The 27293-nt window shown below is 37.4% G+C and overlaps 1 protein-coding gene across 1 annotated transcript in view; it reads right to left on the reverse strand.

Moving 5' to 3' along the window:
* FBXL17 (F-box and leucine rich repeat protein 17) overlaps positions 1-27293 on the reverse strand; it is a gene marked incomplete at both ends in the record, with an annotated part of 549061 nt that overhangs the window by 329898 nt on the left and 191870 nt on the right. Inside the window, one exon of the mRNA XM_084233627.1 lies at positions 5259-5389. Coding sequence (XP_084089753.1) covers positions 5259-5389 — 131 coding nt within the window. The remainder of the gene's footprint in view (positions 1-5258; positions 5390-27293) is intronic.

The following is a 27293-nucleotide window of genomic DNA, read 5'->3' on the forward strand; positions in this document are numbered from 1 at the left end:
TTGGAGGGAATTTTTAGTAAACTAGTTCAACTCTTTACAACGAAGAAAACTTTTTTTGATAACACTCTTATTTGCACACAAAGTGGGAGTGAGTTCTCCATTTTAGAAGGCAGTCAATTTGAAACTGACTAGGCATGGCCTTACAGGTTCTAACTTATTTTAAGCAGAAATCTATTGCATCATGCAAATTCCACAAGGTGGCCAAAGATATAATGCCTGAAATAGTGAAGAACTAATTTAGGTCGACCAAATAACTTTGTATTAGCTGTTAATATATTTTATCAATCTCCCTTTAAAAACAACTATTTGGCTTAAAATAAGAACAATCTAATCTGAATTTTCATAAGGGAGAATTCAAATTGTAGACTGTGTGGGGGTCAGGCAGATAATGTAAAAGGCTAGATAATGCCAGGTGGGAATAGAGGAAACCTGGAGAATGGCCACAGAGAACAGTCCATTCCTCATCTTGTAGAGATATTTGCCATAAGAAAATGTAGGTCCAGTGTTGCTAGATCCACATCATTTCCAAGAAAATGTCCAAATTAAGAATTTCTGTGTGAACTATTCCCATTTTTAAAGTGTGAGTAACTAATTCATGTTTTAAAATACTGCATAGGGCCAAATAAAACAGTTCTGTGCATGACTCAAGTGTGGCCTTCCAGTTTGCAACTTCAAATGGTGTTACTTTAAAGCTGGATTTAAACAGGAAATATCTGCAGTTATTATTTTAAACACTCATACATATAAAATGAAATAGCAACATACTGTAAATATTATTTTATACTGAAAGAAACTGGTCACAACAGTGTAAGATTTTAAATTCTCCAAATTTAGCAGGTCCAATGAAGCAACAGCCCTTACTACATATGATTTACACAGCAAATTACTTCCTTGAAGGACGTGTCATTACCTATCAATATATAATATATTTAACACATTTACCTTTAAAAACCTGAAAATTCAAAGAATAAATCTCTAGCTAAACAAGTTCAGTGAGTGGGGAACAGAATTTACTTTAACAATCAGATTGGCTTTTGTTATGTTTCCTGACTTAAGCTGGAGTGTGCTATGGAATCATTCACTTCTCTGATATTGCTATCCTCTGCTGCTATAGTAATTCATGAACAAGCCTGAGGAACTGTCAATGGAAGGATCATATAGTTGATAATGGATATACAGATCTTATGATTCAACTTTTTTTCAGGGTTAATGCTAAAAATTGAAAATGAGAGATTAATTCCTCTTTGATACCAATTTAAAAAGTAAAAGTGGCTTTTGCAAGAAATCTATTAAAATCAATTAGACTTCACTTAATTTTTCTTGGCAAAAAACAACAAAAGACCCACTATAAGTATATTACTATAAAAATGCTAAGAGCCATACAGGCTTCTCACATTATCATTTTTTAACATCCAAAGCATATTTTCTTTGGACTTTGCAACAAACATACAAAAAATGATGAAGAACAAATGTTAAATAAAAAAAGATTTATATCAAATACAAACAAACATTTCAATAAACTCAGAATCAGAGAGAGCGGGGCAGACATAACAACCAGATGTTTAATTTAAATCACTGATAGAAATAGTCAGTGTCCTCTTTTCATAAACCACTTGAATTTTATTTGTATTCAAAAGCAATGGTAAATGTCAAATGACTACTAGACCAACCATCTGAATGAAAGAAAATATCATGCTGTTTAACTCTCTAAACACACAAAAAAATACTTAAAAAAAAAACAAAGATGAAGAACAAAGTGTCTTAGTCACACAGATCAATTCAAGAACCACAAAATGCTAAAAGGTACATGAGCATAGAGTAAAGGCCTTCAATTACTACGTATTTTTAAACTTTGAACTTTAAAAAAGCTTACAGATAGGAACATTTAAAATTCAGAACAATTCTTACATATAAAGATTTGAGAAGAGTATCAAACTTCATCTACATGTGAGGAATCCTTTATTAAAGCTAGCAGTATTAAATAAAGATTTTTTTTCATATGGACTATTTATAAAATAATATCTAAAAGGTTCTATTATATTTCCATTATGACATAAAATGCAATTAAAAAAAATCTATGTATAGATGTCAATTTTGTGTGAATCCCAGCTACAAAATGGAAAAATAACTCATTAAATTGCTTTTCTTATTTGTCTTCACCTTGTTTTTATTGCAGCAATCATGGGGGACAAAAACAACAAAAAAGAAATCCACTGGAAAAGCTAAGGAAAGTTAAACAAATGACCTAAATTTAATAGGAATAGTATGACCCCTGCTGAACAAAAGATGTTGAAAGGATAAGTTGCAAACAGGAGTAAAGTGCCTATCAATTACCTGGTAATAAAGGCTACTTTCCTCCTCTTTATCCTTGTAAGGCTCACTATTAACTCACTCATTAAGTCTTATATCACCTAAGAAGAGAAACCTTTGAGAGCAGCTGGGATTCAGTGTTCCACAGTTGAGACACAGTACCAAGTATTTAGTAGGGGGTTAATAAATGCTTCCTGATTTACTAGAGGATAATAATAATGAACAAATGCAAAATGGATGCTAATTGACAGGCTAAATGCATTAGTGTATTCCATTGCCCTCTATACAAAAGGTGACTAACCCATCTCAGCTAAGTGCTGAAATAATAATTAAGTCTGATGGAAAGTCCTAGATTTATACCAGTATAATTACAAATATTACTTAGCTTAGTGATAGACTATGGCAAGAACAATGAGATGAGTAATTTAGATGATACTGCAAAGTGGGTTTTAATGTTTGAAACTTCTATTACAGTACACAGGATAAGTGCAAGTAGTGTAATTAAAACCTAAGAGTCTAATCTTTAAAACTCTACTGTTCAACCTCATTAAAATGCATGTTTTCTCAATTAATCCAAACTTTTCCATTAAAAACATAAAAATACACTTTCATTCCTTGCAAATAAATCTCTACATACATATATTTAGGATCAAATACCAAATAACCATTACAGTTAAGTAGGAAAAAAGTGATTGAAATAGCTGAGGTTTTAAGTGAATGGAATCTAACAAAGGGAAGACAAGATGGGCTCTCTGTGGTAACAACAGATGAAGGGTGGTATCCTACATGTCTAAAATACAAATAATGATGTAAACCAAAGTTACCCCAATAAAAAGTTTTTAAAAAGGAAAAGGGAAAACAAGGCAAAGATAGGGCTGTTCATCTTTCATTTGTAAATCCCCATTATAGCTATGTAAGAATTTGAAAAGCTAGAAAATTAGAAATCTCTGAAATTCTTAATTTAAATAACACAAACCTAAACAAAATGTTTACTTAGGAAATAACCTTTATAATCATATATGGACCGTTCTCATTTACCTCAATACTCCCCAATTACTGACACTTCTACACAAGCTAGGTACACAGAAAATTGCTGAGGAATGAAAATAGATGACTGGATCAAGATGTGGTATATATACACAATGGAACATTATTCAGGAATCAAAAAGATAAACACATGCCATTCACAGCAAGGTGGATGGAGCTAGAAGGAAATATGCTCAGTGAAATAAGCCAGATGGAAAAAGAAAAATATCAGATGGTTTCACTTATAGCAGGAATATAGGGGAACCCAATAAGACATCAGTGTAAAAAAATAACAACAGTACAAAACACAACAAAGCAAAAACAGACAATTATAAATCAGAGACATCCTGCAGGGGAGGTGGTGGGAGAGGGATCAGAGAGAGGGTGGGAGGAGCACAGGGGACTGAGATGATGGTACATGGATGCATTGGTGAAGGAAACTCTATGGGGACTACACCTGAGGGGGTGGGGGGTAGTAAATATTGTTTAAAAATGAACAATGATGTAAAAAAAATTAAAAAATTAATTATTAAAACAAGAAAATTGCTGAGGAATGAAAGGCAATTATTTTCATGAGCATTTTGTTACAGAAACAGTTTTCTCTTTCAAAATCGATGCACTATTGAGAAGCTTAATTCAATAATAAACTTACACTAGACACCTAAAACACAAGATAATATTTCATTATGTACTTATGTTAGATGCTAAGAAAAATACTTAGAAGATTATTTTTAAATTGCCATATAATTGGCTATGTAGAAGAATGTTTACGTGATTTTACTTTTAAATTTTTATCAAATTTTCTTTAGATTTTAATATACTTCACACAGTGACTATTAATCAAAAACATCAAACATCTTTTATAAATGATGACCTCGTGCCCATTTTAGACCAGCACATTTTTCAAAGACAATTTTACTAAGAAAGAGGCGAGTCAAAGGCTATCTCATAATTTGACAAGTAATGCAGTTATTTAAGAAAATGTCATTGGAAATTCACAAAACTGAGGAAAATGAGGCTTATATATTTTTAAAGTATAAACAGAAATTAAAAGTGAAGCAGGGGGATGATGACCTGACCTTGTCCTGTATTTAAAGCATTATCTGAAACTTATCCAATCACTACTCCTATTTGTGAAAAAATATTTATAACTAAGCAGATTATAACTTTGGTGGAAACAGTGCTTTCTATTTTGAACACACAATATTTTTGTCAGTCTATCTTAAAAAAAAATAAACATTCTTGACAAATTCTGGACAAGAATCTTATTGGATACCTATATTTAAGAACTGACTAAACTACAGCAGTATCATAGTAGTAGAATGCTGTTTATGTAATATAAAATATATAAAAATTATTTTCAAAACTTCTTCCTTCTTTTTTCTTTCATGCGATTTTTCAAAGAAAAATGAGTTTATCATTGTTTATAAGAAAAAACTATGCATTTTACACATTTTACTTTACATATTAAACTGTCCAGCATGTGATTTCCATTTTCAAAGCAAATCATATTTTTATAGAGAACAAAGTGGCATCATTGAGAAGGATGTTTGAAATAATTTCTCAGAATCATTTTCCTTGAAAGTGAACAGTAAAATGACCACAAAGTTTGCAGAAATATTAAAGTGACAATATATCCTGAGTCAGCAACCAAGAAAAATTCAACAGATTGCTGTTGTTATAAGTGTTAAGGCAATAATTTATAGTTCAGCACAAAATAACCTTTTTGCAGATATATGTGATAAATGTATTAAAAGCATGAATGTATTCAATAGATCACTTCAAAATTTAAACATATCTGTTTGAAAAGGCATGCGTACATTCAAATTTCCTTAAAGCTGACATGCCTTGTTATAATGATAATTTGTATTTGGTACATGCTTTCCTTTAGAAAAGTACTTTTAAGATGTTATAATTATTACCTGTCATTTATGATCCAGTTCAAACAGAGATTGAGAGAGCTAAGGTTTTTGCACCTCTTGACAATTTCCATCACGGTTTCATTATCCAGTTCAGTAATATGACGTAGGTCCAAGCTGGAAAGGTTTCTCAACTAATGAGATAAATAAAATGAAAGACAAGGAAGGTAAATGTTATATGCATTCTTAATAATTGCATAGTTCATTACATAAAGTTAAATATCACTATACACTATTTTAAATGGGTCTAGTTAAACTAAATCACTTTTATATAATATTTTACACTCTAAATCCATGGTGAATGTATGAATGATGAAAAATACTGAAACAAAAATATTTTATTGAGGCATCATCAATATCAGTAGAGAGCAGCCTAGTAGTTGGGGAAGCTGTTAAAAAATATTGTATTGGGGTCTCCCAGGTGGCACAGGCAGTTGAGCACAGCTCGCTGTGAAGCTGTCCACAGCCTCTGCAGTGCCAATTTGATCACCACCGGCCATGGAGAACCCCACATGGTGAGCAGACCTCTCCTGTCTCACCTGCTGCTCCCAACAGTAATGTATTTCGGTCAGTGTGCCTGTTTTGTTCCCCGCTCTGTCTTTGGTGAATCCTCTCACCCTCCCACACATCTGGCCTGTACCCCGATTTTTGTATAAATAAATCTTTAAATATATATATATATTTAGTACCCAAAATTTGATGATTATTCTAACACTGTTCTTTACGAAGACTTATTTCTTCACAATTATGCCAATTTTGTATTTATTTTCTCACTTTTTAAAAAATGAAGTATCAGTAAGTGGTTAATATTAATAGGGAATATCTTGGTGAGATTTTATCAATGCACTCCAAATTGTAATATAATGGGCTGGGGGAAGCTTCACAATATGGAAAACAATATAAAATGTTTTAGTAAAGATTATCTCCAGGTAACACCTTCCTGATACCTTCATTTTCTCTGCTCCATTCCTGATGTTTTCTATCTTCCCCTAATTTTTAGTATCCAAAAAAATTTTATAATGTCATTTACGCAAAGGTGGTAAGATCTTAATTATCCTCTTCAAATAAGCTTTTTCTTTTGCTTACTAACATGCAAAAAGTTAATCTGAAGAGCAAATGCTGCCCCTCCCAAAGATGTCTATGCTCAAAAATGTTAGCTAATGTGGCAAGTGGCTTTGCAGATGTGATTAAAGTTATGGTGTAGGGGGCAGGACCGGACACGGTGCAGGAAATCTAATCCAGCAGACAGGGTAAAGGAGGAGTCACAGCCCTCAGTGGTTTTGCAGGTTTTTATTGGGATTACCAGATATATGGCAGGCAGGGGCACTGGAGGGCCGGTAGGCTGGCAGGCCTCCCAGCCCCCAGCAGGTCTTCAATCTGGGCTCTCCAGCCTTCTCTCGGCTTCTGCTGCTCTTGCTTCTCTCTCGGCTTCTGCTACTTCTTGTTCGGCTTCTCTTTTGGCTTCTGCTGGCGTCCCCGTGGCATGGCCTTAAAAGCCCAGTCTCAGCCCAGGTGAATCCTATCTACCTATGCCCACAACCTATTCCAGGTGCCCGCCATCAGGCATGCATTCAGAACCGCAAGGATCCACATCTATCCTGATGGCGGGAGGGCAGAAAAGCCTGACATTTTTCCTTACCCTACAGTCCACCCCCTCAGGGTTTTCTGCCATACAATCTACATATATACTATTTTCTTAGCAAACATAAACAATGCAGCCATGGTCTACAAAAGCAAATATATCACAATATAACAACAAAATACAACAGAACAAAAATAAGTCCAGGCAGGGCCCCAACCTAGTGGTAAAAGACAATTATTGTTACCAGCAGATGAGCCACCAAATCTGCTGCCGAAGGCACTGCTTATACGAGGTAGGGGAATCACTCATGGCATCTACTGTAACACACCAGGAGCCGTCAGGCTTCCTGGCCTTCTCTGGCTATAGTCTCGGCTACAAGCCACACACCGCATCCACCCCCAAGATGCACTCACTCTGGGAATGGCAATTCTATTCTGTTGGGGGTAATCGCCAACCCTCAGGGTTTCTGTCTGCAGTCACTCCAATGCTCGGCTTTCATAGCCACCAATGTGACTCGCAGACCCCTGCACTCAGGCCAACCCACTGCACAAGTACATGGGTTGATGATCCTTAGATACAAACTCTACATTCGGCTTGGGCTCCACCCCAAGCCATGTTCCCCACCCGCCCCCAAGGACAGGTTCCTGAGCTCCTCACCCTCACTCGACAACGAGCAGGGCATCACCCACAGGTGATTTTATGAGACTCACTGGCCTTCCTCAGCTTACTTAGTGCTTAGCAGCCACTTAGGACTTCCCAAACTTAGCATCAGTACCAGCTTTTGCCTTCTCAGTTGGCTTTTCTCCTCTGCCTGGCTGCTGGGCATACACAGGCTGCTTTTGGCCATCAAGGCCCACTGGCCACCCCCAGATTCCCAAAAACTGAACTTGCCAAAGTTCCTCTGCCTTCTGGCAGGATTGTCAGTCCAAGTCCATCAGTCCAAGTCCATTAGGCCTCTCCCTGAATCAGCACTGGTGAGCTTCGAATCGTGGTCCTCTTGTCCCTGGCGATTCTTGCTGCTCAGGGGTCACTGGCTGGTCCTCTTGGGCGTCTCCTTCACGCAAGGTCTCGTCCTATAGCTCCCAGACTTCGTCCATCTCCTGTGCCGCCATGACGCCTCCAGCATCGTCACAGGCCAACAGTCTGTTATTCTTTAGTCCTTCCAGGTCTTCGGAGGGCTCCAATACCCGTCTGCATGGATAATCCTCCGACTTACGCCAATTGTAGGGGGCAGGACTGGAAACAGTGCAGGTTATCTAATGCAGCAGACGGGGTAAAGAGGAGTCACAGCTCTCAGTGGTTTTGCAGGTTTTTATTGGGATTACCAGGTATATGGCAGGCAGGGGCACTGGGGGGCCGGGAGGCTGGCAGGCCTCCCAGCCCCCAGCAGGTCTTCAATCTGGGCTCTCCGGCCTTCTCTCGGCTTCTGTTACTTCTTTCTTGGCTTCTCTTTCGGCTTCTGCTGCCGTCCCCGTGACATGGCCGTAAAAGCCCAGTCTCAGCCCAGGTGAATCCCATCTACCTATGCCCACACCCTATTCCAGGTGCCCGCCATCAGGCATGCATTCAGGACGGCAAGGATCCATCATCTATCCTGATGGCGGGAGGGCAGAAAAGCCTGACATTTTTCCTTACTCTACATATGGGTTTTGAGATAGGGAGATAATCCTGAATTATCGGACATCAGCAACACATCCACGAATTCAACTTAATTTTGCTCACTTCTGAAACTATCTGTAGATAGCACTAGGTAAAGGGCTCAATCTCCCAAGATGACCCTGCACGTCAGATACTAGTTACAAGCCCAGGCTGTTAGCTGTGCATCTGACCAACTTGCTACATATTCTTGGATTCTAAGATCTCATCCTCATACTTCCTCAGGTGCCAGCCACAAGCCCAGGTAATTACCTGTATTTCTGAATGACTTTCTATATATAAAAGATTCCCAGGACACTCTCCTCAGGTTCCACTAATTTACTAGATGGCTCATAGAAACCCATTTACTTACTACATCACTTTATTACTAAAGAATAACTAAATGAAAAGAAATGCATAGGGCAAGGTATGGGAGAAAACTCCAGAGCTTCCATGTCCTCCTCAGGAGTGCCACTCTCCACAAATCTCCAGGAGTTCACTAATTCAAAAGCTCTTCTGAAACCCCTCTTCTTTGAGTTTATACGCAAGCTTCATTACATAGGCATGATTGGTTAAATCATTGACCGTTGATCTATTCTCGGTTTCCTTGGCAAGCAGCCTCTATCCTTCAGTGTTTTCCATAAGCTACCATCATGACATAATAAGAGAGACCTTTATTACTCTCTCAACACTTAGAAAATTCCAAGGCTGTAGGGAGTTACAAGCCAGGGACTGTAGATGAATGCCAAACACATGTAACTTATATATCACAATTTCACAAGCAAGACATGTTCTCCCCTTGAGCCTACAGAAAGGAACATAACCCAACTGACACTTTGATTTTAGCCTGATAAGATTTGTGTGAATCTTCTTACTTATAGAACTGTGAGATAATAAACTTGGGCAGTTTGAAGTTGCTAAATGTGTGGTAATTTGTTACCATTAGCGACAGTAAACCAGCACACAGCATTTCCAGCCCTATGAAGGAGCTCTCCCAGGATGGTCAGTCTTCTCTAGGCCATCCTCAAATCCACCTATAAGGGAGCAGGTAATTTCTGCAGGAAGTTGACTTACAGGTGTAACCCAACTGCCAAAGACCTCAGAGCAATGAAACAGTCAAGACCAACCCAAAAGTCAGTGGAACTTCAATCCAAAGGAAGATAAGACGCTGGAATCTCTATTGCTGTAGAACCAGAGGGAGACCAAAACCACCTCAGAGAACGTTCTCCAATGATGGAAATATTTGGTATGCCTCTGTCCCATGCTGTAATCACTAGTCACGTGTGGTACTGAGCACTTGAAATATGACCACTGTGAGGGAGGACCTAACTTTTTTTGCTCATTTGCATTTAACCTGATTAATTTACACTTAACTTTTCTTACTATGTGTGGAAAATGCCCATAGTGCTGCATAGTGCAATTCTAAAGAAGGGAGTCTTCCAGGGAGCAATCAAACACTCTTTTCTACCTCAGCTCACCATGGCAGAAGCTACATAGGGAGGGTTCATGTAAAGTCACTACTTTCTGCTCTCAGAAGCAAATTGCAAAAGCATGGAGAGAGACAGCTAAGACTCCACCACAGTAGGTAAATTCTTCTTAAGACAGTAAGCTTTCTCACTGAGACAGGTAGGGCTGAGCATTCAAAGAGATTTAGAAAAACCTCTCTGTTTAAAGAAATCTGCAGATCCAGAATGCAACTCAGGAGGCAGGACGAGGAAAGAAGAAATGAGTTCTGACAAGCTTCCTTCTCAAGTTATCACAAACATCAGAAAATGATCTTTACTCAGCAACCAATTTACACTCTAAAGGGACAGACAGACTTTTATTAAAATAATGCAGCTCGTGCAGGCAGCGCAGAGAGCTGGCCAGTCAGAAACTGAGCAGACTCTGTATTTCCCATCCGAAACTGAGACTAAGTAGTTAAATTGCTTTCAGATCCTGAAAGACACAAAAGAAAACAACAACAACAACAACAAAAAAAAAAACGAAAATTTTATCTAAACTTTTCTCTATAGATGCAGTTTATCTGACATCCTGAGCAAGTAACAGCACCAACCTTGAGCTGGGCTGCAAGGCCAGCTGGTAACTGAAAATGCAAAGAGAGGTGCTACTCAGAGGCAGAGCACCTTGAAAAAAGAAATGAATCCTTGCCCTGGATTCTCATTATAAACCAATTTTTTTCTAATTGGTTTGGATACATGGGAGCCTGATTTGTCCGATGACCACTTTTACTATAATACAATTCTTTTGATCTTTCACCCTTGTCTCCTGAACTACTTTATTTCCTTTGTCTCCAAAAGGTTGGAGACATTAAAATTCCAGTTAATTGTAACTCAAGGGTACAAACAACTGGGAATTAATTGTAACTCAAGGGTACAAACAACTAGGGAAAGGTTCTGCTGCTTTATGGGCCCCAAACCTTCTCCCCTATTCAGCAGTAAGCAGTTACAGAAGACAGCTTCGAACCTCAAGAATAAGGGGCAGGATACAAACTGAGGAGAGGACAGTCACCACTTTGGTAACCGTAAGTTCCTCATCCTTGCCGTTTCTATTTATCTTTTCGATATAGACAAAATCAGAAATCCAGTCAAAACCATGTGAGACCAAGATGGATGTAAGAGTAAAACAAGGGTTAAGCCAAAGCCTCATTACCATGGTAAACAGCACATCAATCAGTGCCAAAACAGATGCAGTCAAAAAGAAACTTGGATAAAAAGGAGTAGAAACACAGTTCCTGGAAACTTCTGCTTAATTCTCTGAAATTCTGCTGATGCAGACCCTCTAGGCTCTCCTCCTCTTCATTACTCCTCCCTATTACTCCCTGCTTCTCCCCAGTTCAGAAAGATGCATCTGAGACTGTAGTCTGCCAACTCCTCAAGTTGCCAGCTCTTGATTAAACCTGATTTTCTGCCACCAACTCTTGTCTATAGAGTTTTGACTTTTGGCAGCAAGCAGCTTAATGCAGGATCCAGTAACACATCCTGGAGGGCATCATCAGTCCTCTCTCTGATAATTATATAGTCACCATCACACCAGGGCTCCAGAGTTGGTCCAGCTCTAATGGTCTAACCCAAACATGGCCCCTGAACCCTGTCCTTTACCTCTCACTGTCAGTAAAGTAGGCTGGCAGTAAACAAAACAAAATAATAAATTTTTGAATATCTAAAGGGGGGAAAGAATTCTATAAAATATAAATAAACAGCAAAACGAGTTTCTACAATCTTTCTGATGTCACTAAGATGCACTTACAGAACCAGAAGACTGATATAAATGCTCCTTGTTATGTCTTCTTCCCTCCCAGCTCCTGACATATCTTTTAATGTTTTGGACATAGAAATTGAAGTCAGTCAGAGAAATGTCTGGATTTGGAGCAAAGTCGAATGTTGAGTTGAAAGTCAAAGTCTTTATGAAAGAGCAGGATAGAAGACGACAATGAAACAGGAAAGACAATGTTACCGCCAAATGGTGTAAGTTTCAAAATCTCAAATATTTAGTTACATTTGCATTATTGTTATTTTTAATAAGTGGTAGAATATCAATGGTCCGGAAGTAGCTAAAATTATCTTGCCTCCACCTCTTGACACTGAGAAACACAGTAAGGAAATAAACAGGTGTGGTAAGTAGACTCATTTCCTTTCAAAATTCATTGAGTCCCTTGAGTCCAGGCAGGGCCTGTGAATATGATGGGTACAAGGTAAAGGGACTTTGTGGCTGTAATTAAGGTTGGAACCAGCTGACATTTAATTACTCAAAAGAGACAAAGCCACATGTATCTGACCTCATCAGTTTAGCCCTTCAATGGCTATAGAGGTCAGAGACAGTCTCCCGCTGGTCTTGAGGAAGTAAGTAGCCACACTGTAGAAAGGACAGTGAGAGGCCCTGTGAGAAAGCCATGTGGCAAGGACTTGCTAGAGGTCTCTAAGAGCTGAAAGCTGTCCCCAGTTGATGGCTTGCAAGAAAATGGGACCTCGGTACTATTACTGTGAGGAACTGAATTCTAACAACAACATGAGCTTGTGAGTTATTTGAAGCTGTAGGAAAAAATTCAGTCCCAATTGAGACCTTGATTGCAGGCATGTGAGATGCTGGGCAGAAGACCAGGCTGGAGTATCTGGATTCCTGACACAAAGAAATAGCAAAATGGTAAATGTGTACTGTTTAAAACTGCTAAATGTGTGGTTATTTGTTGTGTAGTAATAGAAAATTAATACAGCAGGGTAGAAAGGGCTATAGGAGATTCTGTATCTTTGAAGAGAAGTCAGGTTTCACATAAGAAAAGGGAATATCCTTACCTACATTAAATCTGATTCACTGCCCATCATGATATACATATGCTCACAAAGGCATAGATGGTGATGCTATGCTGTTCAGCCTTCTGCCCTGGGTGTGTCTTCAGCTGCCAAGAAAGTTACTTTCTGGGAAGGCAGTCAACTCTGATGTGACCATTACTATTAGATCTGCATCATTGGTGTGGGAGGGGAGACAAAGAAGGGGACTTGCTAAATTTCTTATTTCCTCTCAAATTTTATTGATTTGCCAGTACTTCACGTACCTACATGATTGGGGGAGTACGTCACACCTCCATATGTGCACATCTCTCACTTGCCCAGCACCAAGTCCAAAGTTCCACAACCCTATGACTTCTCTACCCCTCTTGCAACCAGTTTATTTTTTGAAAGTCTACAAATTATTCTTGCTTTGCCAGTTCATTTTCTTGGATTATTTATATTCCACAAAAGAGTAAAATCATCCAATACTTTTCATTCACTTTTTACTTACTCAATTAGCAAAATCACCTCAAGATCCATAAATTTTTATTCCATAGGTGTAAGTATATCATCTTTTAAAAAGCTGGATAGTATTCCATTTGAACATATATTCTATAATTTCTTAATCCAGTCTTCTGTAAATGGGCATTTAGAATCCATGACTTGGCTATTGTGGTTAATTCTGCTATGAACATAGGAGTGCATAAAACTTTTTGTGTGCTTTCATGTTCTTTGGGTAAGGGACCTTGAAATTGTATTGATGAACCATAAGGTATTTCCTTCTTTTTTTTTTGAATTGCCTTATCAGGTTCCATACCAAAATTAATTAAATTTGGACCAAATTACATTCCCACCCACAGTGGATGAGTGTTCCTTTCCCTGCTCATCCTCACCAGCATTTCCTGTTTCCAGTCTTTTTGATATAGGCAATTCTCACAGAGTAGTAAAATTTCATTGTGGTTTCAATTTATATTTCCCTGATAATAAGTGATACTAAGTATTATTTCATGTGTCCTCAGACAATATAAAAATCTCCTTTAGAGACATACCTATTTAGGCCTTTTGTCCATTTTTTCTTCTGCTGTATTTTGTTATTTCGTTATTGAATTACATGAATTTTTTACATATTTTGGAAATTAAACACTTGTTGTATATATGATGTTCAAATATTTTCTCCTCCTAATCTGTAGACTGCTTTTTTGTTTTTTATGGGTTTCTTTTGTGGTACAAAATGTTTTTTTGTTTGTTTGATTGAGCATCACTGGTTTACTTTTGCTTTTTCTTGCCTAATTGCTCTGGCTAGGACTTCGAATACTGTGTTGAACAGTAGTGGTGAAAATCAACAGTCTCAACTCATTCCTGATTAAGGGAAATGTTTCCAGTTTTGTTTTGTTTGGTTTGGTTTGGTTTGGTTTGGTTTGGTTTGGTTTGGTTTGGTTTGGTTTGGTTTGGTTTGGTTTTGACAGTGGAGCATGAATTTGGTTATGGGCTTATCATATGCAGCCTTAAATATGTTGAGATAGGGGCCTCCCCGGTGGCGCAGTGGTTGAGCGCTGGTTTGCGAAGCTGCCCGCAGCCTCTGTAGCGCCGGTTCGATCCCTGGCTGCTCCCCGGCCACCAGAGGAGGGTCCCACATGGTGCGCAGACCCCTCCTGCAGCCCGCTGCTCCCCTCAGCAGTGTACTTCGGCCCTTCTGCCTTCTCTGCTCCCCGCTCTGGCTCTGGTGAATTCTCTCACCCTCCTGTGCTTCTTACTGTACCCAGTGCTTGTATAAATAAATAAAAATAAATCTTTAAAAAAAAATATGTTGAGATAAGTTCCTTTTATTCCTGTTTTAGTAAGAATTATCATAAGCAGGGCCTCCCCGGTGGCGCAGCGGTTGAGCGCTGGGTTGCGAAGCTGCCCGCAGCCTCTGCAGAGACAGTTCAATCCCCGGCTGCCAGGCGAGGGTCCCACATGGCGCGCAGACCTCTCCTGCCGCCTGCTGCTCCGCTCAGCAGTGTACTTCAGTCCTTCTGCCTGTTCTGTTCCTCGTTCTGGCTCTGGTGAATTCTCTTACCCTCCCACGCTTCTGACTGTACCCAGTGCTTGTATAAATAAATAAAAAGACAATCATTTAAAAAAAATTTTAAAAAAAGAATTATCATAAGCAAATGATTTTTCAGTGTCTACTGAAATGATCATATGATTTTTATCTTTCTGTTTTGTGGCAAATGCATTGATTAATTTGTATATGTTGAGGCAACTTTGCATTCCTAGAATGACACCTAACTGGTCATGTTGAATGGTTCTCTTAATATATTAACAATTTTTGTTGAGAATATTGGCATCTATACTCATCAGAGACACTAGGCTATAGTTTACTTTAGCTGTCCTGTCCCTGTTTGTTTTGAGATTGAGGTAAAGTTGATCTGGTGAAATTTATTTGGGAGTTTTCCTTTTTCAGTTTTTTTGAAGAATTTAAGAAGGATAGGTAATAGATTTTCTTTTTTTTTTTAAGATTTATTTATTTTTATACAAGAGCTGGGGTATAGGTCAGAGGTGTGGGAGGGTGAGAGGATTCATCAGGGACAGAGCAGGGAGCAGAACAGGCAGATGACAGAAATATACTGCTGAGGGGAGCAACAGGTGAGACAGGAGAGGTCTGCTGCACCATGTGGGATTCTCGCTGGCAGGCCGGGATCGAACCCGCACTGCCAAGCTGCGGACAGCTTCACAGCATGGCGCTTAACCTGCTGCGCCACTGGGGAGGCCTGGTAATAGATTTTCTTTAAAGGTTTGTTGCCATTCACTCATAAAGTCTTCTGGCCCTGGATTTTTGTTATTAGGGAGCCTTTTGACTACTCTTTCGATTTCTGTGTATTTGATATTTCTATTAAAGTTATCTATTTCAAATCTTAGAAGGGTGTCTTGAGTCTAAACATTTGTTCATTTTTCCTAGATTGCCCAAATTTTTTGCATACAGGTATTCACAGTATTCTACTGCAATCCTTTCTATTTCTGTGGTCTCCGTAATTTTACCTCTTTCAGTTTTGTCTTTCTTATTTGGGTTTTCTTTCTTCTGAGTGAGGCTAGCTAACAGACTCACCAATTTTGTTTATACATTAAAAAAAAAAAAAGCCTCCTGTTGGTTTCACTTCAAAGGTGTTTGCATTATCTTTTTTTATTTCTATTTTGTGGATTTCTCCTCTAATATTTATTATTTGTATGCTTCTACTGACTTTTGGTTTTGTTTGTCCTTCCTTTTCTAATTCCTTCAAATGTAAATTTAGACCGCTTGAGATTTTTGTTAATATGGGCCTGTACAGCTATTTATTCCCTTCTTAGTACTGCTTTTGGTGCATCACATAATATCTGGTAGCTTGAGATTTTATATTCATTGGTCCCAGATAATATTTGATTGCACTTTGATTTCTTTGTTGACCCAGCAGTTATTCAAATCATTTTGTTTAGTCTCCAGACACTTGTTTTGTTTTGTTTTGTTTTTGCAGATTTATTTATGTGATGGATTTCTAACTTTAAACTACTGTGATGAAAAAGATGGTTAATATAAATTTAATTTTGATATATAATTTTGAGACATGTTTTGTTTCCCAGTCTATGATCTATCCTTGAGAAAATTCCCTTTGTACTTAAGAAAAATTTCTTTTGGGACAGAAGGTTCTGTAGAGATATCTATTAAGTTCATCTGATCCAGAGCTTCATCAAAGGCTATTATTTCCTTGTTTACATCCTATCTGGATGATCTTTCCATTGATGTAATTGATGTGTTGAGATGTCCTGCTATTGGTGTGCTGCTGTCATTATGTTGCTTTAGTTCTGCTAATATTTTTTTTATATAACTGGGTGTACCTGAGTTGGATGTGCAAACATTGATGACATGTATATCTTCCTAATGAATTGTCCCCTTGACAATTACTGTGACCACCTTTGTCACTAATTATGTTTTTTGGCTAAAAGTCTAATTTATCAAGTATGAGAATAGCACTTTCTACATTTTTCTCTGTGCATTGACTTGAAATACCTTGCTCTATCTTTTCACTTTAAGACTAAGTTTCTCGGGCCTCCCCTGGTGGCACAGCTGTTGAGCGCTGGACTGCGAGGCTGCCTGCAGCCTCTGGAGGCCCAACAATCATTATGTCTTTTAATTGTCAAGATCAGACCACTCATGTCTAAGTGATTGTTTATATATGGGGCTTATTTACTGCCATTCTTTCGTTTGTCTTTTGGTTGTATTATCTTTCTCTTATTTCATTTTCCATGTGTTTCTATCCTCCTTTTCATTTGGATGGTTTTCCTAATGGTTCTCTCAGTTTCATTATTTCTTCTTTGTAGATTTTTATTTTATGGTTACAAAGAGGGTTGTATGGGAAAAGTTTTCAATTCACAATAATCGTGCCTCAGTAAACCTCATTGGCTACGATACTGTCACTGTGCAAAGCTACAAAGAGGATTGTATGAAACTATCTCAAATAGTTTTCATGTACTTGTATTTGCTCATCATCATTTGACTATACAGTATTTGTCCTTTCCTTCCTCCCTTTAATGTTTTGTTTTTGTTGTATCAAATTAAATTTTATTTATACCTCTGGTTACAGATTACTATTGTCTCATTGCTCAAGCTTTTGTTCTCTTTTGTTCTTTTCTTTTCAATACTTCTTATAGGGCAGGTCTAGAAAAGCCATTCTTTCTCCATCATACTGGAATGATAATTTTGCACCATAGAGCATTCTTGGTTGTTAGCTTTTACACATTAAGAATTGAAAAATGTCATTCAGTCTCTTCTAGCCTTGCCTGTACCTGCTACGAGATCGGTTTAAAGTCTGATCAAGGTGCTTTTGTATTACATTCTTTTTTTCCCTAACAGATTTTAATATATTTTCTTTATCAGTCGCTTTTCATAATTTAACAGTGATGTGTTTTGAAAGTTGTTTTGTATTTAGAAATTTGGGTGTTGTTTCAGCTTTCTGGATTTCCATATTCAATTCTTTCATTAGGTATGGGAAGTTCTCAACTACTTTTTTCTTTTAATAAGGCCTTCACTCCCTTTCTCTTTCTTCACCTTCTGTAATACACATTATTCTTATGTTTCCTCTTCTGATGGAGTCTGATATTTCTATTTTATTTTTCCTAAATCGTATTTCTCTCTCTCCTTCTACTTGAGTCATCTGTGTATTTCCGAAATTCTCTTCTGTCTGTTAAAGTTTCCTTAATATGCTTTCCATATTTGTGGTAATTTTATTTGGTGTCTTTTTAATATCTTCAATCTCTCTAATAAAGAAGAATTTTTGTTCCTGAATCTCTTTTCTAAAATATTGCACCTATTTTTCTGTGTTTGATTGAGCTCCTATGACCTTGTTGATCTTTTTTTAAGACTATTATTCTAAAATCATTGTCTGTTAGGTCCTTGAATGCTATGTCCACATATTGGTCTCTGGATTTCTGTTCTTTGTCATTTTTCCATCTTGTCTGCAGATGCTCCTTGTCTCCTAAGTATGTGTGCTTCCTTATTTGCCTTTTCCAGCTGGGATGCTGTGGCTTTAATTTTGTTAGTTTATCTTCTTTATTTAACCTGTTACAAGGTGAGGGAAGGGGAATATTGAATTCCAAAGAACTGGTATCAGTCTTGGTAGGGCAGGATAGATATTTTAGATTGACAGATTTACATTACCACATCTTTCTTTACAGAGTAAACAGTCTTCACTGCTTCATGAACCTCAAATTCCAGGACCCTACCTCCTTGCCATCCTCTCTGTAGGTGCTCAGAACAGCAGGCCTTTCTCCCTCAGATCTCACAACAGGGAATGTGGAGGGGGCTACAATAGCCACATTACTGGAGGCCAGATTCTTGACAACTAAAACAACTGTGCCAGTGCCTGTGTGTAATGCACTCCAGCTCACTAAAATAAGTAATTTCCTGTGCATGAATCTTTGCGCTGACATAATCTGTGCCTGGCCCCCATCTTGTTCAGCCTACTGGCATGGTCACTACCTGGGCCACAAATCCCTTACTCTCTCTCTCCCTATTCCATCCCAACAGCAAGCCACCAACCTCAAAGTAAAACAGTTCCCCATCACTGGGGATGAACTGATGAAATTTTCTGAGAGAAAAATTTAGTTTCTCTATAGTTGTATTTAAGGAAGGGGTTTATTATAACCTTCCTATTCTGTCATGTTATGGGTAGAATCTCTCCAAGTTTCTTAAACCAGTCCTCACTCATGGGAAGATGGATTTAATGGAAACATTTCATGAATATGTTTGGACAGTCCCTGATTTTCACTCAATTCACATTTTTCAACAGTCACATTTTTCCCATACATATATTAATACTACAAATTATCTGTCATTTTACTTTCACTAAAGTCTTATTTTTCACAATATTTTGCATTGGGGCTCAAGAAGTTGCTAAACGAGTTTTGCTTGTCTAATTTTCTTATTCATGATTAAGTAAAGATGAACTTGTACATGTCAAGGACCAGAGTCACTGTTAAAATTTGGTAACCCTCTTATCAATGTCTCTCTTAACAATGAACACAGCATGTTCCCTCTACTGCTATTTTCACCATTTTTTAAAGTCACCTAATTTTTACACTTAGCTTTCTTTATAGGGTCTTTTTTAAACTGGCACTGAAACAGTTTCATTACTGTCATAGATATACTATGTGGGTCATGTAAAGAAACAAATAGCCTTCTTGAGTAGCAAGTGACCAGTGGTTCACTGAACTCATATCCAGATAGCAAGTTCAGGCATTTAAAATAAAATCAGAAATAAACACATGAAATGCACCCATAGGGATGCTTGATAACACTTTGAAGCATGTATATTAAACTTATGAATATTAAGGATGTTTTACTCTATGTAACCATATACATATGTGAAATGTTAACTATAGTCACAAATAACATGCATACCACATCACTTTATTTTCCTAATTACCCTTGGCATTAGAAAGACATAAAAGAATAAATATTTTATCTAGTCACATCAATATCCCCTACACATGTATATTTGGGTCCAGCTCAGCTTCTGATACAAATTTTTCTATGTACATTCTACACCTCTTAACTTTCTTCTCTGTAAAATTTCTCTTCATCACAAGAGTGTGATTGTATTTAATCCCACCTAAGCTGTTCACTTATAAATAGTTAAAAAGGTAAACTTTATTATATAAATTTACCATAACAAAAAAAATCACCAGGACATAGCAAAAGGATACAAAAAATATGTTGAGAAGAAAAATTAAAGTTGTTTGTGCTAGTCTGCCACCTCACATTAGAGAAGATAACCGAGGACCAGAGATCTGACTAACTTAATAAAGTACAGATAATGGGAAGAAAGAGGTTAGCAAATCTAAACTATTTTACAGATTTGAGAAAAACCAAAGATACCTTCTAGAACAAACAGAATAGCAAGAAACAATTCCAGTAACTATCCACATGTGATAAAACTAATTCCATTCAATTGACTCCAGAGCTTTAAATATCCTACATTCAGGACCATTTCTCAGAGCACATGGGACCACTGAAGACACTGGCCCTGTGTGACAGATACTGCCCTGTATTTACTGTCCATAAATGGAACAATTCTCACCCTTCCAAAGGAGCATAAACTGCTAAGGGAGGAAAGAGATTCATTCCAAAGCTCACATTCCAGTATTTCTACTGAGATTTTGAAGAATGTTAAACTCTAGGATTCAATTAAGACTCATTTTGCTCATTTTGTTATAAGCTGACTATCACTGACCACACTCATGTGCACATTTTGGTCAGCTGTACTTGAACTATGGCAGTATCCAATTGTAGTCCAGGAGGCTAATTCTGTGCAATTGGCATCATTACAAAACAAGTACCAAGCACCTCTATGAGACATGACTTTTTTATTCAAAATTCCATAAGCAGTTCTGTCAAATTCATCACATTCCTCTTCTTGCTATGGAAATTTCACAATAGTGCCCTCCAGTGTTTCATAAAATGTTACCTAAAATAATCGTTCATAGTTTGAAATAAATAAGTACATATAGGAAACTGACATTTTAATTAAACTTACTTTCTTTGTATATTCACTGAAAGTCTTGGATTATACAAATTCCAGAGGATTTGAATAAGCAAAGTCATACAATCAAGATATTCTAATTCTTCACTCAAATTTTTAACATTTAGTAGGGTATTTTTTTAAAAGAAACCTAAGTCAGAATGTAGAATGTAGATAATCAATTTTCATTTTAATACTACTTTTATTGGAGAAAAATATTACTTACAACTAATTCAAGTTAAAGACTAAAATTAGTCAATAATTGGTATGGCCATGTATGTACTTAAGTATAAAATGAGACATTGAAATGTTACCTAGGAAACACAGTCTTGGAGAATTATAAAAAGACTTCAAATGGCATCCAAATATTTTTTTTAGACTCTGGAAAAGTAAAAACTGAAACAAAATCCTCAATTATGCAGGTTGACAACAGTGAATGAAGTAATGTAAGAGGACTCATACGCCACTTTGGCAAAGGCAGCTGGGATGTGTCACTGTTTCAGGCTAACAATGATAATTTGTGTGACTCCAGCTGGAGGGGATATTTTGAAATTTGAACTTTTTTTATAATTAATTATGCTCAAATATCAACTAGAACCTAAATTACTTCTTGCCAGCCCTGCAGATATTGGCTTTATTAGGACTAGGTTTCCTAGCAATCAGTTGTAATCTCCCCTCTTGCCCCCCCCCCCAGTTTAAGATATTTATCAGTTAGTGTAAACTCTAACATAATACAACAACATGAATTTTTTGAATGTAGAGGGGAAACATTTCCTGGTTAAGTGGAAAACTGTGTGGATAGCTCCTGGAAGACCTTCATTTTAAGAAGCTTTATAGTAAAATGTTTCATTTATGAGTTTGCACCTTCTTCATTCAGTTTAAGGGGAAATATCAAGGGTTAAGACAGACAGTCTTGCTGAAATCGGGGTGCCTGGGGCTGTAGATCAGTACCACATACTCATCTGCCAAGATGGAGATCACATGAGAGACCAAAGGCACAGGGAGACAGGAGGGTCAGAGAAAGACAGTTAAAATAAACAGAGGAGAGCTTCCTATTCAGGGAAGGAAAGTGACACAATGACAAAGTGAAGAGGGATGTAGAACAAGTCTTGCATGGTAAAAATAGAAAGAAAAAAAAACAGTAAATAAACTTAAACTGCTGGGAAAGGAAAGAAAAAGAGCAGAGGTAAAACTGCTTTCCCTGAGCACAGAACATCTTATACACCTGGACAGATGTAGTATCTAAATTTGGAACAGGATTTATTTGAATAAGGGAGAGAAGAATGAGCATCTCTAGTCTGCTCATCAACTAGGTCTGATGTTAAAACTGACACTGGAGAATGGAAATGATAATAAAAGTTAGATAAGCCACATTTAGGACAGCAGGCAAATCCTTCCTAGTAGCTCATAAAATGAGTAGCTTAGAGTAGAACTGAATACTTTTAAATAGCCCGAAATCCTGGCAAAGACAATAAAAATGGCTAATTCTAACCATGAAATTAGGAGCTACAGAAGTGTTGAATGCTTTTACACCCACGATCTCTACTATGTTAAATTTCTGGCCTCTTTTCCATGTATTCCTTCCATGGAGATGCTTTCCTAATCGTACCAGGCTGCTGTCTCTTTGCATTATTTCCAAATCCAAGGCCTATTTGATTTTGATATTCTTCTACTGGAGCTTATAATTTGCCATTTTATTCACATTTCTCTTGTGTTTACTAAGATATTTTACTGTAGTTTTTCCTCAGAGCTGTCCCTTCTAACTCCTTGCCTCATTACAAGTGAAATTATCATATTAATCTTCCTTAAATAACTTTGACCATATCTCTATTTGAAAACTTCAGTGAACGAAATTATTTCATTGCAAAAGAGAATCCTATCAAGGCCCTTTACTGTCTATCCTTATTACTACTTGAAATTTATCAAGCAGACTCAAATTTCTTTTTTCAAATTTTGAGAAGTTGTTCTCATTGTGCTCAGAGAACTGGGCTCATTATTTTAAAACTTCTCTCTCTTGCTGATTACTTTAGACAGAGAAAAAAATCAGTGAGTCTTGGAAATACAATAAATTTGCCTAACAAATCATAAACCAAGCAGCCACCAACATAATGATGCCCATTAGTAATCCCAATTAACATAACTCCCACAGGACCAGGAAGCAACCTTCCCTCCCCACTATAATGTTGTCTCCATTTCCTTCACCTTCCCTTACCCATTCTCCTCCCCTTCCCCCACCATTCCTTCCTGAGTCATGCTACCCAAGACCAGTTTCTCATGCCAAATACTGGGTTATCGGAAAAGTCATGATATACTTTTTTCTCTTTGTCAAGTAAAACTGCATCATGACTGTTCCAACAACCCAATGTTTAACAACTAATCTTAATGCTTGAGCTGGTCCAAATACGGGTAGAGTACATTTTCACTCATTTGTTCACTCTTATTTAAATGTTTCCTGAGCACCAGACTCTAACCCTGTATATTAGGCTGTATATTAGGAAATGGGAAACAAATGAACAAAAAATACTCAATGACCATTCGCCATCCTTAGAGACTCAGATTTAACTGGCATGAGGTAAGGCCAGTCATTAGTATTTCTAAGATAGATACACAGCTGATTTGAGCTTGAAGTGGGAACCACTTCTCTCATGCAGAGTTACTGATATTTAAACCCAGTTATTGCTGAAAGTATAAAAATAATTCGTGAAGCTCAGCTTCGTCAATAACTCAAAAAACTATGCAAAAGATAATATTCATGGGGTCAATAACTACTGACTAGTCTCCTATTATGTACAAGAAACTATTCTAGCTGCCAAAAATACAACATGAACAAACAAATAGAAATACCTGTCCATAGGGTGTTTTTATCCCTAATCAGTAGGGGTTGGGAACAATAAATAAAATAAGTAAGCAAATTATATAGTATGTTAAAAGGTGTTAAGCACTATAGAAAAAATAATAAAGCAAGGCAGGTGGAAAACAGCAGAGGGAAGGAAGATGGAAAATCATTTTAAATAGGCAGACACAGATGACCTCACTGAAAAATTATTTATTTTTTAAAGATTTATTTATTCATTTACACAAGAACTGGGGTACAGACCAGATGCGTGGGAGGGTGAGAGGATTCACCAGAGACAGAGCGGGGAACAGAACAGGCAAACTGACTGAAATGCACTACTGAGGGGAGCAGTGGGCATGACAAGAGAGGTCTGCCGCGCCATGTGGAACCCTCGCCGGCCGGCCAGGGTCGAACTGGAGTTGCAGAGGCTGTGGACAGCGTCACCGTGCGGCACTCAACTGCCTGCACCACCAGGGGAAGCCCTGAAAAAATTATATTTGAGCAAAGATTTGAAGGAGGAGGGAGAGCAAAAAACAAAACCATGCTGATGTCGAGGTCAAGGGTTAATGCAAAGACCATGAGATGAGAACTGGTCTAGAGTTTTGGCAGATTAGTAGGAACCAGAGGTGCTAGAGCAGAGAGAGTAGAGGGAGACTGACAGGAGACAAGCCAAAGGGTAAGTGAAAAAGGGAAGGTGAAGGAGGCCTTGGAGGCTATGGTAAGGAATGTGGGAGCTCCTGGAACATTTTAAGCAGAAGTGTGACATGATCTAACTTACACATTAAAACGATTATCTTAACTTCTGTGAGTCTAGGAGGAAGAGCAGAGTTGGAAGAGGCTTTATTGAACTGATCCAGTCAGGCAGTATCAGTGACTTGCACCACAGTGACAGCAACTGGAGGTAGTAAGCAGTAATCAGACTCTAGATATACTAGAAAGTAGAACCAACAGAATTTCTTGACAAATAAGTTATGGAACATGAGAAAAAAGGAATAATTAAGGATAGTTAATCTTTTTTTTTTATTTGAGCAACCTGAGATATTGTTGCAATTAACTATGATGGCTTGGGAGTAGATAAGAAAAGAGTTTGGTTTTGAATATGTTATAGCTGAGATGCCTGTAAGATACCCAAGGAGAAATATCAAATAAATTTGCAGGTCATCAGTACTTCAGTAGCATTTATACATCTAAATTTAATATATAAATGTATTAATAATATACAAATGTGCAAAATTCATTAGGTTAGATAGGTATAATTGGTAGCTTTATAATTTATGGTGAGTAAAAAATATTAATTATTAATCAAGTTAATATGCAAGTATAGGGCCTCCCCGGTGGCGCAGCAGTTGAGCACTGTGTTGCAAAGCTGCCCGCAGCCTCTGCAGCGCCAGTTCGATCCCCGGCCGCAGGGCGAGGGGCCCACATGGTGCGCAGACCTCTCCTGCCTCCCGCTGCTCCCCTCAGCAGTGTGTTTCATCAGTCTGCCTATTCTGTTCCCAGCTCTGGCTCTGGTGAATTCTCTCACCCTCCAGCATTTCTGACTATACCCAGTGCTTGTATAAATAAATAAATCTTTAAAAAAAATATGCAAGTATACATAGTAATAAAACAATGCATAGTGGGTTAGCAGGATTCAAAAAATAAAAAAAAAATGCAATTGTTCTGAACTACCTGGGGGAGTTTTAAGGCAGTGTCATTTCCTATGGAAGCACATATAATTATTCAGTCTTCACATTTCTAACACACATATTCCATATAGCCAACTAGAATGTTCATGGTCAAACTAAAAGACTCTGACCTCTGTATATCCACTGATTATGTTCATTCTCCAAACATGGCCTTAAATGCACTGCTTTATCATTTGGTCTAATTAAGTGTATGTTCTTCCCACTAGAGTCAAAGACAAACTACTTCAGTACAGGACCATCTATTATTCATCTTTATGTCACTAGTGCTTAACAGAGTACTGGACACATCAAACACATTTATTAAATGCGCACTGCTGAATGAGTAAATCTGAAATCAGGATCAAAACTTTAAAGATAATTTCATTTATCTGTGTTTCCAGAAATCAGGTCTCCATTCTTTTAACTATATCAACTACAGGAACTGTACCTCTCAAGATGCAGTATTTTTAAAGCAATATATTTAGTAATTTCACTAATACATGAGCATTAATCATCAAAAACAACATACTCATTTCACATGATTAGAGGTCATTTTAGAACAAGAAGCATAATCAGCTCTCTATTTATAAATCTGTTCTTAAAATAAAGAATTTTTTTTTAAAAGCCACTGTAGTTGTCAGAGTATTGATGTGTGAGGCAGGAATTTTGAGTAGTTCACCAAAATTTTAATCACTGTTTTCTGCTGCAGAAATGTTAATTTGTTAATTGGATTTCTGTTTCCTAGTATACTGATTCAGAATGGATGCTCCACTACTCTTCTTTCACTCTGGCAGATAGCACAGTCTCTAATTGGCTTTTTTCTAGGATTTTTCTTTCTACTAAATTCTTTTCTTTTCTCCACATACGGTTTCTAGAGTTCATAACGAACTACAAACAGCACTTAAAGTTAACAGCTCTAAGAGCCCTGTCACTTTCTTACCCAGCAGGAGCTAAGAAACCGAACTTGCCTTCAATTAAAAAATAAAATGTTCACACTGTTTCACTTAAATAAGAAAAAAAAAATCAAAGCTTATATAAATTAAGAGTAAATTAAGTCAAATGTGAATGTGATCAAGGCACGAATACTTGGACTGGCTGTGTACTTCTCTTTTATTTCATCATAGCAAGCTTAGAGCTCAATCAAATAGGGAGAGACAGTTTGTAGAATTTTGAATCCATTTCAGTCATTTGCATCCACAGGTCACACATCAATGTATAGAAAGTTTTCGAAATATATTCTATATAAAAGTTTTACAGCATCATTTGTTTAAAGCAGTACAATAATTGAAATGTCATTAGCCCAAAACAAAAGACAATCAAATCCAAGCCAAGTGACCTGTATGCTGACCTCTTGTTTTTACAATATTAAAGCAAAACAGTCAAATGTAGCTGAAAAACAAAAGAATGACATTAATGATTTTTAATTTGAATAAATATTCTGACATATATTTCTACTTTCTGGCATACCAAATATAATACAAAATTGCTCTGTAAATAAGATGTTATCATTTTATTTTCTTTTTGGTTTAAAATATGCAAGTAGGTATCACCTAAACATCAAAAAATCTCATAGCCTTATACTTTCTGGCCTAAAGCCAGAGCTTAGAGTAAAACACACCTAAACCTTAATTTCAGAAACTAGTCCTCTTATTCTGTGATCAGGTGCTGTGACAGAGAGGATGAGCTAGAAAGCCCTGGCACCAGGACAACCACCACTTGAACTAATTCCCAACCTATGGGCCTTCTATACTACTAGAAAAAGATTTCCTCACACATGGAAGAACACCATGATATCCTGTCAATAGGTACATGCAGGTTCTCTTTAAGGCTCACCCCATTGGTCTGGAGCACTCTGTGTTAACCAGAAAAAAGATGGCTAACTTAGGCATACATTCAGCATTTTTCTTTCTTTCCATACACATGGCAAAATGTACATATAATGCATCCTTTTACCCCTTACGACCTGGAGACCTCAAATGTCTCTTCTAGTTGGAAGACAAGTCTGATATTAATAATC

The sequence above is a fragment of the Talpa europaea genome, assembly GCF_964194135.1.
Source record: "Talpa europaea genome assembly, chromosome: 5".
Classification (NCBI taxonomy): Eukaryota; Metazoa; Chordata; class Mammalia; order Eulipotyphla; family Talpidae; genus Talpa; species Talpa europaea.